Source organism: Balaenoptera acutorostrata, chromosome 5, assembly GCF_949987535.1.
Source record: "Balaenoptera acutorostrata chromosome 5, mBalAcu1.1, whole genome shotgun sequence".
In the NCBI taxonomy this organism is placed as follows: domain Eukaryota; kingdom Metazoa; phylum Chordata; class Mammalia; order Artiodactyla; family Balaenopteridae; genus Balaenoptera; species Balaenoptera acutorostrata.
In genome coordinates, this window is record NC_080068.1 from 121,707,679 (window position 1) to 121,726,106 (window position 18,428).

The window sequence follows — 18,428 nt, forward strand, 5'->3', positions numbered from 1 at the left end:
TAACCACTGGGCCACCAGGGAAGCCCCACATATTGGAGAACTTTTAAATTGCCTTTCTCAAGTACACTGTCTCTGACACTGCTTATATTTATTTACCTAATTCTCCTCAACTCCCCCCCCCAAAATATTCAGTTTTTAGTGATCCATCCAAACAACGTTTTCCAAGACGCTTTAACTACTACCCTCGTTTCTTTTTAAAATCTCAAAATACCTAAATAATGAATTTTGTCTGCTGAGTAAGAGCATATGAAGTGATTTATTGAACTGGTTAAGATCCATTATATACAGGTAGAAACCATCAAAATTGTACAGGGAACCATTAAGAATATTGATAAAGACAGTTTTACAGACAAAACAACAACTGGAAAATAGTTTTAACATACACTACATATAATTATGAAAAAAATATAGAACACAAATTGTTCTACCAAATAGATTCCAAGGTTATTTAAAAGTCTGCTATGCAAACTTTAAGTTGAAAAATGTGTTCAGTGGGGTTACATGGTTTAAAAAAATTAAGTATAATGTAAAAATTAAGTTGTTTTTTTCCTCACTGCAAATGGGAGAGGAACCAAAACTTTTTACTCCAAATCTATACATTTTGAAAAATAATTTATATGTCTAGCACAAAGAAAGAAAATTGAGAATGTTTACAGTTCTGTAAACTATGCCTTTCATGAAATGCAAACTGCATCAGTTTTAACAGTTAAAAATTGTGCAATCAGAAATAGACTGTTCCCTTTAAGGTACAATTGTACCTTCATTGGCTTTATACCTGAGCACCAAAGCTGTAGTTCTAAATGCCGTCTTGGAAAGCTATTCTGAAAATGAGCAAGAAATCAAAACTAGCCTGTTATTATCTGGAGAGTTAGGCACCAAGAAGGAGATTATCTCCTTAGAAATGCAGTATTAACAATAGAGAAGGTTCAATTAATTAAGCAGCTGACAGATCTCCTTGTGAACACAGCAAAGGAAATCCACATAGGATGATCCTCCATAAAGTCCTTTGTCTTCTACCAGGAACTGTCGGAAAACCATTTCTGGCTGTTCTCGCTGCTTTACTATGGTAAGCTAGGAAAAAAAAAAAAACAAGGCAGCTGGTTATAAACATTTTATGAATGTGGCTAAATTTTGTATCTTTCAATTTCACCAAAATTACATAATGTCCACTGCCTGTGAGGCCTTGCAGGATGATAGGAAAGTGCCTATTATCCAGAGTGGAGAGAGGCAATGACCCCAAAACCACAAAAACCAAGACATACAATTAATTATAAGTGGCAACAATGAAACATAAGCCGAGTGCTACGGGGAAGGCTTCACAATGTCATGACTGTACTGAACCTTAAAGGACAGGGTGGGATCTCCTTAAGGAGGTGGGGGCCGAGCTAGCATTCCATGCGGGGACCACATGCAAAAGACACAGTCCTGCCTGGCATGTAAACTAGCCCACACTTCTGAAAGGCAATGGGAGGTAATGCCTTTGGGTTTTTGTAGGGAATGTGATCCAGTGAAGGTGTTTAAGAACAACTGGTTATGGTGCCTAGAATGCACTGGGGGGATGAGGGAAACCAGACAGGAAGCAGTTGGAAGCATCTAGGTGGGAGATGATCAGGATCTGAATTAGGCAGTGTAGGTGCAAAGGAAGTGGACGAAAAAGAAAATGTAAAGTTCTTAAACCACTAAAATTAATTAATTCTTCAAATATTCAAAACAATTTTTACACTGATTACATGTGGAGATGATAATATTTCGGATACACTAGGTTAATAAAATCCATTATCAAAATGGATTTTTTACATTTGAATTGTGGCTACTACCAAGTATAGACTTGCATGGGCAGCTTGCATTATTGGACAGGGCTGCTCTAGAGGGAGAGGCACATGGAGAAGAAACCCAGAGGAGGGTAGTCCGTCATGAATACTGTGAGCCCTTCTACTGACTGACCGCCCCCTTACTCACTCCTGTGTCAGGAATTCAGAGCAGATGATCAGAAGGGTCAGAATCTGGTATCTGTTGAGCCATGAGCGTGGTTAATGGAGCCGCACATGCAAATCACTGTCTCCACCGGCCTCCTGTATGATGCAGAAGCGCCAGGGCATCACCTTACTTCCTTTCACGTGCGGAACCACCCGAAGGGCCTGCAGCTACTAGCTTCACGCCAGCTGCAGCGAGGAAGGTTTGTTACATATCGGCTGGGCGGGCCCAGCCCTCCCTACTGCTGCTTTATATAGGCTTTTTTTTTTTTTTTTTTTTTTAACCAAGTGGAATAATGTTGTCAACATGGCTTGCTTTTTTTCCTTTATGTTATTTTGGCCGGGGCCTTAGGCTGATAAACTCTGAACCAACCCTGAACTAATAATAATATTATAACAACTGCTGCTACCATTACAAGCCAGCTCATTCCATGTGGATATGGACACGTGTGATGTCTTGGCTTGTCAGTGCCAAGCCCTGGGAGCTGACACTGGAACAGCTGTGTGGGCAGTCATATTCCACTCTGACATGGGGAAAGAAACTAACCCCTTCATGGAAACATCTCCAAAGGAGTTGAAGATGTGCATCCTGGTGAACCTGAAACCAAGGCGATTTTCTCTTTACTTGTGTTTTCTCCACCTTTCCCCAGGTGCCACTAGGACCTCTGCCATTGTCCATTATCGGCAACAGCAACGTGGGTCCAGCCTCAGTGACACAACTCAGGCTGAGACTGGGCAGAATAAAAACATTGTGGAGGGAAGGATTTGAGACCTTGATTTCCTTAGAATTTAATTTCTCTATGGAAATTAATGGAAGTTCATATTGCTCATCTGTGGGGTATTTTCTAATGCTGCCATTCATTTAGGTTATTTATTTTTTTTGTTTTCATGTGGTACTCACTGTAAAACCTTCTCTGATGAATGCATCTGGCCGTGATGTGAAGTGGGAAATAGAATGAATTTCGGCCTTGGGGGAAACTCAACTATAAGGTAAAGTAATTAATATCCTGCTCTACCATTTGAGCCTCTACAAAGTTGGACCACCCAGCACTTGTTGGTGGAAGGTCTCAGGGAATTGCATTTATAGAAGTGGGGGATATGCTGTCTTGACACGCTAGTGGTCTTTTTTCCTCAAGGGGTACACCACACAAATCAGAGGAGAAAACACTGGGATGGATTGGGAATCCATATTTTATTACCCTCCTTAACATTTCTATAGGGAGGGACATAGCTCTGTAGAGCGGGGGAAGAACAGCAAAATGGTCACTGTTAATCTCCTTCCCAGCTTCCTGTGTGTCCTCTCCAAGGAATGACTGGCTAATTCAAGAGGTCTAAATCTGATATTCTCTGGGCCATGTTACCAGTGGCCTTACAGAATTATTGTACTTCATAAGCCATTTTCGTCTCTCATTGCCTATTTCACAGGGAACAGATAAAAGGTAGCAGTGATTAGGATGGCCCAGAAGGAGTATGTTGAATGAAAGGAGCAGAGAGCCATGGATATAACTTAAGAGAACAGCAACTCTTTTTAAGGGGCAGATGACTGAAGAGAAGCCAGAGGAAAAAGGTCAGTGAGAAAGGAGAAGAATCAGGAGAGTATGATGTTTTGAAAGCTAACAGAAGAGAAAAATTGAGGAAAGAAGTAGTATTTGATCTTGTAAATTCTGTAAAGTGATTGAGAATAAAATGTCTTCAGCAATGTGGCAGTTCATAGAAAACAAGAGATGGGAATAAGGAACTATAAGCAGTTTACATAGATGACTTTTCAGGAAGCATGGCAGTAAAATGCCTGCTGTGTTGCTAGTGTTCAGTACAAATTTGTGGGATAAAATGAAAGGAAAAGGAAGCAGAATCTTGGAGAAGCAGCAGCTTCAAAGAAGGTAGATTTGAACAGCTTGTAAACTGGAAAGGAGCCGATGGGGAGGGAGTAATCCAGAAAACACAAGAGGAAGAAGAGAGAACTTGGAGCCTGGAGGACCACGAGCAGGGCAGGGGGAGAATTTATCAGTAAGGCATTTGATGTAGGTAATCTGGGAACACACTGTGACAGGAATCTTGCATTTGATTTCGGTAATCTGGGAACACACTGTGATAGGAATCTTATTTTTTGTTCCCCCACAAATGTAAGACTGTACAGACAGTGAGGTCTAAGAGGGCTGATTTTCTGAAAAACTAATTAGCATAATCTAGAAGGTAGCAGTGCGTTCTGGGTTTGATTTTGCTATCTTTGACCCTTCCATTTCAGCTTTCCCCATCTTAGTCAATCTTGACTCTTTCAAAGAGATTTAAAGACTCCTTAAATGTGTTTTCATTTCCTTTGTGTGGTCCATTTTCAAATGTTGGAGAAAAGCATGCAAAACCGAGAGCATTGGACTAAACAGCCAGGGTCAGGCCTGTGTCTGTCGTGACCTAGCTGTGCAACCCTGACCAAGTAAGTGAACTCCTTTGAGCCTCACTTTCGTATCTGCTAAATGGCGATGGGGGGAGCTGAAAGGCTAGGGGTGGACCAGGTATCTCCTAGATTCCCTTAGCTCTCACATCATCTCTGGATTTTAGATTTTCAAATTCTTTATACAGATGATACCCTGAAAATGTCAAGGATTTTACAAACAACAGATAAGTTTGCCACTGGTACATAAAAAAATCCGATTAAGTATTCAAGCTAAAATTATTGTATTACACAATTGCTTATATTTTATTTACATATCATATTTGGAGCTTACCCCAGATATTTTAATAACCAAAGCTGACATGACCTTGATAAGGGGTTAGTGGAGCGGGTGGGAGAAAGCAGAGGAAGGAGGGGCTGCTGAGCACAAGGGTGATCCCCAGGTTTAGTCTGGCCTCTTCTCTGCAAATGGGCTCAGTTGTGGAGACGCAGTTGCTGCTGCTGGGACAAAGGTGGATCATCCTTGCTGTGCATTCTGAGTACCAGCGGTCTTCAATTTGTGTTTCATAAGACCCTAAGATTTCATTACATGTCTCCAGGGTGTTCAGAGAGTGAAGAACATGTTTATTTTGAACCTTCTCTGCCATCTCTAGGTCCTGTCCTAAAACTGAACCCAAGTAGTGATGTAAAAACAGTTCTGGAAAGGTTTTATGTTCACCCAGATGTCCTAGAGATTATAAAGCTCTTTATTAGTTCAAATTTCCTAAGTTCTACCTAAAGTTGATGTTTGCATGCGTGAGTATCAATGGTAAAGAATGTTGATGTAAACTGATATCACATTTATGTTTCAGGAGAAAAATAGCCCCATAATACCCTGGCTCCTGTAGAGGCCTGCCTTCAGGTGAGTGTCCTGTACCTCTGCAGGAAGTAGTACAGTAATAGACCACTGTCATCTGTACATTCCAAATTCCAGGAGATTCTAATATTGAGCTTGAGAAGGAAGACAGAGGTGAGTACGTGGGACTTAGCGACAAGGCATAATTTTCCTGAGATACAGACATTTTAAACTCTTTTCCTCAAACTCAAAAAGGAGTCCTTAGAAGGACTAGAATAGCAAAATTTTTCAGAGATAATAAATCAAAAATTGTAAAATCCAAATATAACAAATGTTCTAAGTAATTTTAAGCACTGACGGAAAAATCATTTCAAAGCCTGTTAATAATATAAATTGTTTCTAAGTTAATACTTAGTAAGATGACCCATGGTTAACCCATGGTGATAGCTGTTTATTTTTATATGTTTGTGATTGATTGACAAGGAGGTATATATACTTAGAGGTTAATGTGAGTTTTCTATAAAAAAAATCATGTTAAAAAAAAAAAAAGAAGGTCATGAAGAACCTAGTGGCAAGACGGGAATAAAGACACAGACCTACTAGAGAATGGACTTGAGGATATGGGGAGGGGGAGGGGTGAGATGTGACAGGGTGAGAGAGTGTCATGGACATATATACACTACCAAATGTAAAATAGATAGCTAGTGGGAAGCAGCCGCATAGCACAGGGAGATCAGCTCGGTGCTTTGTGACCACCTAGAGGGGTGGGATAGGGAGGGTGGGAGGGAGGGAGATGCAAGAGGGAAGAGACATGGGAACATATGTATATGTATAACTGATTCACTTTGTTATAAAGCAGAAACTAACACACCATTGTAAAGCAATTATACTCCAATAAAGATGTTTAAAAAAAGAAAAAAAAATCATGTTATAAAAATATAGGACATGCATTTTAAAAGTTTGTAAGGAAATTTTTAAAAAAAGACTTGAAAAAAGAAAAAAATAAAATCTCATTCTTACCTTCATTGAATATGGCCGCTTCTGTTGGATAATACCCATTATCATTCTGAGCGTTTGTGAGTACGGGTTTCCCAGCTCAGGCAATAATGTCTAAATTGAAGAAAATCAAAGTTTAAGTTTCAGTACAATTTCTGACATTTAGATAGAATGAGATTACTAGAATGTTAAAGTTAAAAAACATCCTGCTAAACCATATACTGAACTATTGGCTTAGTTCATTTACCTAAAAACCAAAAATATGAAAAAATGTACTAAAAATTATTCATACTTAACAGCATGCATTTCCACCAATGAACTCTCTTTTGAAAATAAAAATCCTTCCCTGGAACTTGACACATGTATATTACTGAAATGACACAAAGGGTGCTATGTTTTTTACAAAGGATGTCTTTGGCCCATTCACCATGATTTTCATCCCTTTGCAAGATGGGTATTTCAAGGCTATGCTGTGTGAGAAAAGGACACACTTTATTCCTTCAGCGGATCAGCTGCAGGACCCTGAGGCATTACCCCATTTGCAAAATGCTATCCAAATACCACTGTTCCAACATTAAAATTAACCACCAAATGCTGATTTCTCAAAGGGAATGTGGCCTCTTAGATTTCCCTGAAATCTGGTTCATGGTGAAGAAAAGATAACTACCCAGCTGCATGTGGCCCCTGGGGGATGTGAAAGATCTGGACTTAGATTTCCTCCATTAAGACAGTAAAATGCTAATGCTTACTTCTAAGCAAGAAGACACCAAGAGCTCATACATCATCTTTGAGTTAGCCATTGAAAAAGTGAATTAGAACATTTTACCACGAAGTCACAAGTTTCAGGAAAAGATCATGGCCAATATTTTTCACAGGAGTTGTTAAAAAAAAAAAAAAAGCAGGAAATTCATTACTTATATTCACATTCCACTCCCTCTGTGTATTCTTTGACATTAAGATCTTTTTATTAAAAAAAAAACACATAAGTATACTTCATATATATGTCTCAAAGTACCAACTGCCTCTAAAAAGAAAGCAACATTTCAGAATTTGTATATTACTACAAAACAAAGAAAAAATATACTTACCATATCCGTGTTGACATGTGCAAAAGATGGCACGTTAAATATTCCTTGGATGAGTTCTGGTGGGCTACTTACTCCCAACCATAAGAACATGTTCAGACCATTAGCCAATAGGAATATTCCTTCTTCTGAAAGACGGGTCTCAGAGCAACGAATAGCAGCAGGTAATGTTGTACTCTTGACATCTAATGTGTGCTATGCAGGCAAAGGCAAGAGAGTTAGAAACTCCCTTTCTTCCCTTCCTTCTTTCCTCTCTCTTCTTTTCCCCTCCCTCCCTTCCTCCTTTCTTCCCTTCCTTCCAGTACATATTTAATGAGTTCCTACTATCTACTAGTCCTATCTACTACTATCCTACTAGTTATTAGACAATAATCCCTGCCTTGTACAGCTAACCATTTTCTGGAGGGAAGAAGAGACAACAAATAATCTAAGTTAAATATATAGAAATTTAGATGGTGTTAAGAGTTATGAAGAAAAGAAGCAGGAAAGTGGGATAGGGCATGTCCGTGGTGGTAGTGTTACAGTTTTAAATAGGGAAGCCCAGGAAGGCTTGTTGAAAAGATAACTTTTGAGTCAAGACCTGAGGGCATGAGTGGAGGGCCATGGGGATATCTGGGGAAGAGCATTCCAGATGGAGGGAACAACTGGTGCTGAGGTCCTGAGGCAAGAGCTTATCTGGGATGTTCTAGGATCAGCAAGGAGGCCAGTGTGGCTGGAGTGGAGTGAGAAAGGGGAGAGTAATAAGATGAGTCAGACAGAAAGGAGGGCAGGGTAGCACAGGCAGCACTGGGCCAGGGCAGTAAGAACTTTGGCTTGGGCTTCCCTGGTGGCGCAGTGGTTGAGAATCTGCCTGCCAATGCAGGGGACACAGGTTCGAGCCCTGGTCTGGGAAGATCCCACATGCCGCGGAGCAACTGGGCCCGTGAGCCACAACTGCTGAGCCTGCGCGTCTGGAGCCTGTGCTCTGTAACGGGAGAGGCCGCGATAGTGAGAGGCCCGCGCACCGTGATGAAGAGTGGCCCCCGCTCGCCGCAACTGGAGAAAGCCCTCGCACAGAAACGAAGACCCAACACAGCCAAAAATAAATAATAAATAAAAAATTAAAAAAAAAAAAGAAAAACACACCTCTACATAGCCATGGATCAAAGAAAAAAAAAGTTATTAAAAAAAAAAAAGAACTTTGGCTTTTACTGAAATGAGAAATCCTGGAGTGTTCTGAGTAGCGGAGGGACGTGAACTGACAATTATTTTAACAGGATCACTCTAACTTCTGTGCCAAAAACAGACTGGAGGGGCAAGCAAGGAGACTTGTTAGGAGGGATTGCGGTGGTCCACAGGAGAGGTGACTATGCTTGAGTCTGGGTGGCGACATATGGGGGTGAAAAGTGGCCAGCCTCTGGATAATCTTGGAAAGGAGAGCTGACATGTTTGCTGATGGATGAGATGGGGTGGATGAGGAAGAAAGCAGCCATGGGTGACTGCAGGACGTTGGTCCTGAAGAACTGGAAGGAGGGAGGGGTGATAAATGGAGACGGGGAAGACTGCAGGAGAAGCAGGCGTGGGAGGTCCAATCAGGACTCAGTTTAGGATGCCCGTTAACACGCTCACGGAGAGACGCTCAGGAGGCGACAGAAGGCACAGACACAGCCACAGTTCAGGGCAGCGGTACTGCTGGAGACAGGAACCTGGGAATCATCGGGTACAGAAATGTTGCTGAGGGCATAGGTAAGACCCCCAAGGGATTAAGTGTAGATAGACAGCAGAAGCTTCCCTGGACTGAGCTCCGGGGTACTTGAACAGGGAAAACAGGGTAAACTAGCAAAGGAAGCAGGAGAGAAACTGGGACAAACCAAGTAAAGAGGGTGTTTCCAGAGGGAGAAGACTGTGTCAGATGCTGTGGACAGGTCAGAAAGGAGGAGGACTGCCCACTGGACTCAGCAAGGCGATTTTGGTGGAGCGGTGATGCTCGTGCCCCTGAGAGTTCTAGTTTCTCTGGCGCACAGTTGATAATCCAATTTCATAGGAAAATCAGTTGTTAACAATTTACATCTAACATTCATATGAAGTGAAAGGATCAACAGCTTTTTACTTCCAACCTAATTTAACTCTCTAACTGCACTGAGAGCCTGGGTATGAGTTTGGATACAGGAGTTAGAAATAAGCCATCAGCCTTCCCCCCTCTTATCCCTCAATTATAACTTGTTAGGTCTCAGGGGAAGGAGTCTAGTCAGAGAGTACAGGGGCATTCACGCCATCAAGGATTACCTTTCAATAAGTAGAATACATTGCCAAGTAAATTCTCTGAGGACAAGAACAGTTCCTTCCGCCGCCGTACAGTGTAGGTAGCCTCAAACACATGCTGATTTGTAAACCCCTGATAGCATTTGCTCAAGGCTAATCATAGCCATTCTGATTAAATGTGGTGACTCTTAGACATTCATATACTGTCTAAAAACAGATAACGTGTGCACGTGAAATCCCATATACACACGTATCAGTTGCCTTTCATGCCGTAAGGCTGGATTTCTTCAACAACTTGTCGACTCACTTTTCAATCTGCCTATTCAATTGAAGATTACCAATTTGGGAACGAGGAAGGAAAAGCAGTCATCTGAAGGATTCCGTGACGAACTCCTCAGATCCGCCCACCACCCACACGGCCACCCCGAGCGCAGGTTGAAGTGCATGCGCAGGTCGCCCAGAGCCGCGGCTCTCGGGCCCACACTTCGCCTTGTGAAGCCATGCGTGACTCGTAAGTTTCTTGTTAAGAACGAAATGTTTCAGACATAACACATGGGAAAAGGCAAAATATGATTCCCTTCCAGACTCCTCTAGGAAATGCGCCAACGCAGTGTGCTTACTATTGGCCGAAGCTGTGGGTAGAAGAAAAGCTGAGAGTCGGCCACACCCATGGTCATGACCAGCTGCCTCTGGTAGGCCCGCTCATCCGTTGAGATCTCTGGTTTGCTGAGCAGCACGCAGTTTTTTAACAAACAGTTCATGTACACTGGCAATACTTTCATGGAATCTGGTAAAATAAGCTGGAAGAGAGAGACATTGGTTTCAGATGCTTGGTCTTTACCGAAAATCAAGACCTGCAGCACTTTACCTGTAAAATAGAAAGGTTTGCTGTTGAGATCGTGGAGAGGATTAAATGGTAACCCACGTAAAGCACCTAGAGCACAGAAACTGGCACAGAGTAGGTACTGAGAGAGCGGCAGGTGGTTTTATTTTCTCTAGTACTCTAGCAGCTTGGTGTAGTGCTTATCAGCACAACTCACGGCCGGGGATGCCATCCCAGAGCTGCCTCTCACCCGGCGTGTGACACTGAGCAAATTCCTTACCCTCGTTCCCTCGGTTTTCTCTTCTAAAAAAGGAATAATAGCCCCTCTACTTCATGATCATGGGGTTGTTACGAGGATTAAATTATTTCTAATTTGTGAAGCACTTACAATAGTGCCGAACAGATAGTATCATATACATGTTTATTAAATAAAATGAAATAAATAAGTTATTTCCTAATCTGTATTACCGGCTTCTACCTCTTGAGGTCAAGAACAGCATTTCCAACTGCCCACGAGATATCTCTTCCTCTATGCTCTTCGTGCATCTGTTAGTCATAGACTCATCAGACAATGAATGAGTGCCACCACGTCACAGGTTCTATCAAAGTATCAAGGTCTACAGAGGAATGAGGCATAGTCCACATGCAAGATGTCTAATGTCCACTGGGGATGATATACATATAACAGATAAACCATAATAAGGAAATTGCAATACCATATGTAGAAAATAAAACAGGAAGTGCTTCATGAATTTATTAGCTGTGTCACTACTGAATGCTAACGAAAACTCAAACTCCTACAATTCCACAAACATGTTCTTCCTGTTACGTTTCCTATTTTAGATACTAGAACTACCAGATGAACCCTAATTTCACTTTTTCTTTACCTTCAATTAGTACATGAATTCTTTCTATTCTACCTTTATAATCCACCTGTACCTTCCTCTCCATCCTCTCTTTGGCTCATGTGACCTCATTCTGACTTCATTCTAACTGCCTCAAAGTACATACCATAAAGTGACGCCCCAAATAATAACACAACGAAACAGTTCTAGAAACACAACTTGATGGGTAAAAAAACTACAAATAATTTGTAATTTATAAAATTACAAGTAATTTGCCTGTGTGTTTAACCTTCTCCCCAACTCGATTTTATAAATATGGCTAAGAATCAAGATCGACTGATCTGAATGTCACTTCCTTCCATTTAACAGTAGGTCAATGGACAACGAAATATCCACAAAAAAAGTATATATGGGAGATAATGATAATCTGTAAATAGAAATATCTGGTCTATAAATTCATGATTTCTTTTTAGCTTTCTATCTTAATGATGAAAAAGAATATATACTTATCAGAATCCACACCAAAAAGGAAATTTCCCTTAGGGCTCTGTAAGGATTTATTCCTCAACTTAAATCCCTTTATCACAGGTCTCTTCTCATGATCTATTAAGTAAGGAATGTGTAAACAGAACTTACTTCACTGGTTCAGGAAAACATATTTCAGAACAATCCTACTTTGTAGTTAGTTTTCCCTCTCAACTTTTATCTCCTTTCGAAGAACCAAAGACAGTTAAATTAATGCATGTTTCCTCATATGAGGAAAAGCTCTTTTCTTCTTGTAATTTTCTCTCTAGCATACATTTTTTTTCTTTTCTTAAGTTGAGGAATAATCAGTGTTCAACATCATATTAGTTTCAGGTATATATCGTGATAATTCATGTTTGTATATACTGTGAAATGGTGACCACAATAAATCTAGTTAATATCATCACCGTACAAAGTTACAGAATCTTCTTTTCTTGTAATGAGAACTGTTAACACCTACTCTCTTAGCAACTATCAAATATGCAGTTCAGTGTTATTAAGTACAGTCTCCATGCTGTACATTACTTCCCCAGGACTTATTTATTTTATAACTGGAAGTCTGTACCTTTTGAGCCCCTTCACCCATTTTGCCCACCCTCCACGCCCCAGGCCTCTGGCAATCACCAGTCTGTTCACAGTATCTGTGAGCTTGGTTTCTGTTTGTTTGTTCTTTAGATTCTACATACAAATGAGATCATATGGTATTTGTCTTTCTTTGTCTGACTTCTTTCACTTATTTAGCGTAAAGTATTTTTATTTGACAACATATGGAACTGGAATATGTTTTCAGCCAAGGAAAATTAGGAAAAAAAAAAAAGAAAATGATTATCCAAAGGTATAGGACACAGATCATGGTCATATTCCAGAGCCATGTGGCTGCAATACTATTTCTGGGCTAATTACCAGTTAGGCATCTTAGATGTTATGGATTAAGAATGTTCTTAGATTCCCATAGAGAAGCATATATGTACAGTTTTTTAATATCGTCTTGCCATTCACTGGTTGCTGCTCATTAATCAGGTCATATTAAGACAGTTTAGAAATGTGTTGTCCTGAAAACCACAAAGAGGTGAGCTTGGCCCATGATGACACTATCAGGACTGAAAAATCTGATTAGAGGAGACTGGATTATAGAGGGCAGGGGGAAGAGAACAGAGGAGGTAAGAAGGAAATTTTATGATGAAGAAAAATGGAGTTAGAGTGAAAGAAAACAGAGAGACAGTCTTAGTCTATGTTTTTGAGGAGGGGAAGAAAATGTGGCAACAGATCGGCAATTAAAACCTTTCCCCACCTCCTTGATCCTCTCCATAAATAATGAAATTATTCTCAGGGAGAAAAAGTGTGAGTGAGGAGGGAGTGGAAATTCACGAATCCACAGTTTAATTGAATTTGGAGAATTCTCTGCTTTGGGTTTTGAAGTAACAGATGTGGTAATGAAAAAAAACTATTACTTTGCAGTTAAGGTCATGTGACTTGCCTTTTAAAGTCAGTGTACTCCCATATGATGTAATATATTTAAGTTCAGAACAGTGAGTTGTTTGATTTAATAAAAAAGAATCTATATTGCTTATGTAAACTTAAAAATTTGTTTTAATGTTGTTTTTAATTATATGTCTTAACCCAGCATCTATCCTGTGACCCCCCCAAAGTGTGTGTCTCCTTAAATTTTACACCTTAAGCACCTCTTTTGCATCAACCTAGTCCTGGCCCTGGCAATTCAGTAAAAGCATATCTCCTGAGGTCCAGTATCATATAATCCAAGTATATAGGTCCTTAACAGTCTTGCTTGGATCAAGGAAACTGGGCTCTATAGTAAAACAGTGGAATTCCTTTACGAATTTCTCCATGGAAATTATTTCTTGCAAGTGAACTATGGAAAGCCACCAAATTTGAAGTTACATTCTCTGAGGAGAACCTCAAGTCCAGCCATTCTGTTTTTAAATAATGGTATATTTTAATATATTATCATTATTAACAGTTTTATAATCTCTACATTTTCCCCACTCCATGATGGGTAATCCTAGGTTAAAGGTACACTTGAAATGTGTTACTGGAGAAAGAAAAATCTCCAAAAGAACAGGAATAATCTTTATCAATTTTTTCAGAAAAAAAACTGGCATCATTGTTTCTGTTACTCCAGAAACAATTCAACTGCAAACAGATGATCTAGTAGTAGAGTCAAAGCTTTTAACTTTAAACCAGCAGCAACCGACCAGTTTCATTTCTTCCCTTAATAGGCAACAGATCTTTGACTTAAGGTCTCTGAATCCAGTTGTTTTAACATTAGCAAATAAACTTCCTGAGAGGACACTAACTGTACCTGTTCTTCTTCAACAATCCTTCCAAAGTATGAGACACTCCAGAGACAAAGTATGGAAACACTCCATGTTTCCAGAGCTCCAAAACAAGTAGTAAAACTGGGGAGTAAAGTGGTCTCGGTTGGACTATATCCAGGTGCACCTGGGGGGCTTTGTATAAAGTAAACACGTGTGCTCTGAAACAGGACTGATACTGGAATTTACTGGAGTGGCAAGTCCTCTGAATAATAAAGAGAACTAATACAGATTTAAGAGTTGCTTTTGTGATTATCAACAGGAGATGAAAGAATGGATGGCTACTTTAATCTCTCTGGACAGCACAGAAAGGAATTTTTGTGAAAAGTCCAAGCTAATAACTATGTTTGTTTTAATTTCCTTCTTTACCCAGATTATGAATTTGGCCCCCAGATGTATCTGCACTATTGCTACTGCTGAAGGGTTGCTTTGGGTGGGGTTTCAGATGTCACTGTCGACAAGGAATTAACCAGAAAGTTTTCCCATCTGTTGCTTACTGTCTTCTCTTTAATCCAAATTCTATACTCAGATATTCACTACATAACTATGAAAAATGGCATCTAGCTTTGATGGGGAAGAATATGAAAAAGAAAACAGATGCAAAAATAAATGTGGACATGAGGTTCTACCTTTTTTTTTTGCTTTTTTTTGTGTTTTGTTTTTACAAGAGAGAGTCAGGTTTATTTAAAGGATCTTCTAAAATTTCAAATTACTAGATGAGAGAGACAATTTTTTCAAAACTCTTCATACCTATTATTAACTTTTAAATATAAAGAACTCCAAATTTTATAAATTATATTTGTTTATAAAATATAAAAGAATCATTACTGCCATTAGTTCCTGTCAAATTTGATTGTTAATAAATGTCCAAAAAGTATTTAAGCACCCACATTTCATAACTCTATATCCATCTTCATCCATGCAAAAGATAACCCCATTTATACTGACATTTCTTACACATAACATTCTTTTGTTTATACATAATGTAGTGACCCTCAACCCAATATACACACACATTTTTGGGTTCATGCATCTTGTAAAGCCACTAAGCATTTTAATGTTGGCTATAAATATACCACAGTCCCCCAAAATGGCATTGTCAATCTTGGTTGTATGGTTTACTATACAGCATCTAAGTGCCTGGAACATCGTAAGCCTTTACTAGCAGAACGCTGAATGAACAAGTAGGTGTTTGTAACACTTCAGCACCTGAGGACAGCAGGTAACTTACCTGGCTGGCTGCAGATGGACTAGCACAATTCTTCCGGTAACAGGCCAACATGTGGGCGGTCTGATTGACCAGAATTTCCCTGATGACCTTCAAGGGCTGGTGCAGAACTGCTTTAAAAGCTACTTGCACAAAACAATGAAAAGGGCATCAAAGGTTTAGCTCAGAAATTGACCCCTTCAAATAATAATAAAATAAATTGCTCTTCAGACCACTCAGCAAGGGATAACAGCATTTAAAAATGTTCACGCCATTTGTTAATGCTCTCCTCTTGACTAATTATAACTTAGCAAATGAAGAACAATAGCCTACCTATAACAATAGGCAGGTAATTGGTCCAGAATTTTCCTCAGAATATTAGAAACAGAACTCTGCACACACACAGAAAAGAAAGACCAGTTTACTATCTTCTGATGTTCTGAATTCTTATGGGCTGGATTGCTCTTTCTTCTAAACCTTAGTGTAGCATTTCAATTGGGGTTTGGAGCAGGGAGGGGAGAAGAAGCCAGAAAACTCCACCTCAGGCCCCTACCATTTCCTAATTATCTTGGTATGGATAAGCAAATTCAGTCTCACGTGAGGGACCATCTTCTATTATCCTCGTGTCCCAGAGGGCACACTCATATACCATAATGGGTCTAAGTATCACCTTCCTCAATTTCAACTCAGTCCCCCTGGGAAAGAAACTTTAAACAAAACTGGATAGCACGGGCCCGACTCACTGCTCTCCTTATTAGTCTAGAGTTAGAAATGCTGATTATTCTCCTTCACCCTTTGCTTTTACAAATTCTGACTTTACCCACCGAAAGGCTGCGCCACCGCAGGACCTGTCAGCTGCTAACTCAATTAACCAACGAGGCCTGCCTGCATTGCTAGGCAAGGTATACTGCACCCCAGAATCAGCAAAGTGTTACCTGACTTGGCAAAGAAGTTGATAAGGGCATCAGTCTCGCAGCTCTTATAGAGATCACCCAGCTGGGAGCTGCAGTTCAAGCCCAGATTGTGAATCCGAAGTCTTCTCTGCCCACTGACGGTCGTGTAAAGCACGGCACACTGCAGAGGCAACATCGAGGGCACGTGTTTTTCTGGTTAACATATTCACCCAAGCTAGCCTGATCTTATTTACATTTACAGAACAGTGTGTACAGCCAAAAGACCTCTAAACTTTCCTACAGGATTTTTTCTATTATTGCTAAAGACTGAACAACAACACATAAGGGAGGAATAATGACCAGTCATACACTGGGTTCTGATGTAGCATTTCACTGGTTTAAACGTAAGCTTTGACGGGGCTCTTCACATGCAGATATCTGTGTGCCTTTCCACAACTAGTCTACATTTCCTAGCTCAGATGTTATGACCAGGGATTCAGGTGCAGGAATAATACCTGCATGTTCTCATAGTCCTCCTCGAGGCTCACGTCGATTAAAAACGGACAACTAGCTTTGGTGACGTACTTAGGTTTTGTACTAATAATATATGCATACATTTCAAAAATGCAAACAAGTAACCATTTCCCCAAATAGGTGTGATTTTAAAATAAACATTAGAGTTTTTCCTCAACTTGATGCCAATCTCTCTCCTTTCTTCAAGGGTGATGCTCGTGTCTGAAAACTATGACCGTTAGAATTTCTCCTGTTTTAATTCAAAGTCTCTATGGCTTCTAGTTAATCTTACTTGCTACAAAGCCAAATCCTATTGTTACTTGCTTCTGATATGATAACACGTCTCAGCAATGGTGTCTGGCACACGGCCGTCAGGAATGCAGCAAACCAGTGAGTGAGTGGGTACTGATGCCTGTCATTCTGACCTCAAGTCTGCGGGGCTCTCATGCAAAGACATACATAATCGTTACTTCACATAAATAGCATATATGAATCAGTATGGAGAATATACCATAGAGTGCTCTAATCTAGTGACTTTTGCCTTTGGCAAAATAGAGTTGAATTTCTTTACGGAGAGACTTACACAGTTGATGGCCCTGGAGTCTCCCCCACTGATCAAAGTCAGTAACAAACTACAAAGCAAAAGATGGGAATACATTTTAGATCACCTGGATTAAGGCTCCACTGTCTTCACTGAGTTTGTCATCATGCTTGAACTCCACAGTCACTGCCTTGTCACAGTCAATGGCTGCCATCTCTACATCGGTGGTGTTGTTCATATAGATGCCACCAAAGAAGTCAGTGGCTCTGAAACCTAAGGATGAGGGAAAAGGGAAATTTTGCTTCTCCTTATCTTACTGTTATTTTCTTTGTTGGCCTGTTAATGAGTTTGAAGAGGAAACAATTATACAACAGGGACCTGAAAAATAATAAAAATGAAAAGTACCTGTGCTGGTACGAACCCTCATAATAGCATCAAATCCTATTTTCTTCTCAATATCATTTCTGAGGTCATTCAAAAATTGTTGGCTGTCCAAGTGCACCTAAAAAATAAAGTATGATCATGCCCACCAGGTGGCAGCAAAATACTTAAAATAACAATTCTTTTTTAAAAAAATCTTGATTAAAACCTACTTTATCCAGAAATCTCAGAAAGGGTTCTGAAAGCTTTTTCAGTGTCATTTCATTTATAATCTTTGGTCTTATCAAATCCCTCATCTAGTTCCTAATATAAATATGTAGCTAGGCAATGAAAAATAACTGCTTTCATCAAAATACAACTAGATGATGAACACTGTCATTTATGTTGGGGGAACACTCGTTCCCCCTCCATGTTTCCCTCTGGAGGTACATAACTTAGAGGCGCCCCCCAACCTCTTCTCCTCAGGGGAGGGCAGGTGACATATCCAATTTCTAAGCTTGGGAAAAGGAACTGGGCGGGCGTAGCTCGGCCTCTTCCACATCTTCTTTCTGGGGAAGCAGCCTGCCTGCAGGAAGCACACGTTTCCTGGCCCTCAATACAGTAGCAGGGGCAGGAGTCCGCAGGAGACGCTTTTGTCTGTGCCGCCTCGTGCCTCGGTGTAAAGTTTGTCTCACTGAGGGGAAAGCGCTAGCAAGCCCACTTGCCCACAGACCTAGGTCCGTTCCAGGGCTGGCATTTTGATCGTCTCTTGACTCTGTCTCTCAGTTCAGGCTTGGAGGGGGCGGGGGGAGTATCATGAAGACCCCCCCCCCATATCATAACACTTTAAAACAAATATATAGTCACTT

The 18,428-nt window shown here is 40.3% G+C and overlaps 1 protein-coding gene across 1 annotated transcript in view; it reads right to left on the bottom strand.

Annotated features, from left to right (window-relative positions):
* Positions 1–237: 237 nt before the first annotated feature.
* Positions 238–18,428, bottom strand: part of SEC24D (SEC24 homolog D, COPII coat complex component) — a 113,137-nt gene continuing 94,946 nt past the window's right edge. Inside the window, exons 16-23 of the mRNA XM_007172423.2 lie at positions 17,605–17,701; positions 17,327–17,472; positions 16,188–16,326; positions 15,277–15,395; positions 10,140–10,319; positions 7,282–7,473; positions 6,218–6,307; positions 238–1,071 (exon numbers count right to left, since the gene is read on the bottom strand). Of these exons, the coding sequence (XP_007172485.2) occupies positions 931–1,071; positions 6,218–6,307; positions 7,282–7,473; positions 10,140–10,319; positions 15,277–15,395; positions 16,188–16,326; positions 17,327–17,472; positions 17,605–17,701 (1,104 nt within the window). The 3' untranslated portion in view covers positions 238–930. The remainder of the gene's footprint in view (positions 1,072–6,217; positions 6,308–7,281; positions 7,474–10,139; positions 10,320–15,276; positions 15,396–16,187; positions 16,327–17,326; positions 17,473–17,604; positions 17,702–18,428) is intronic.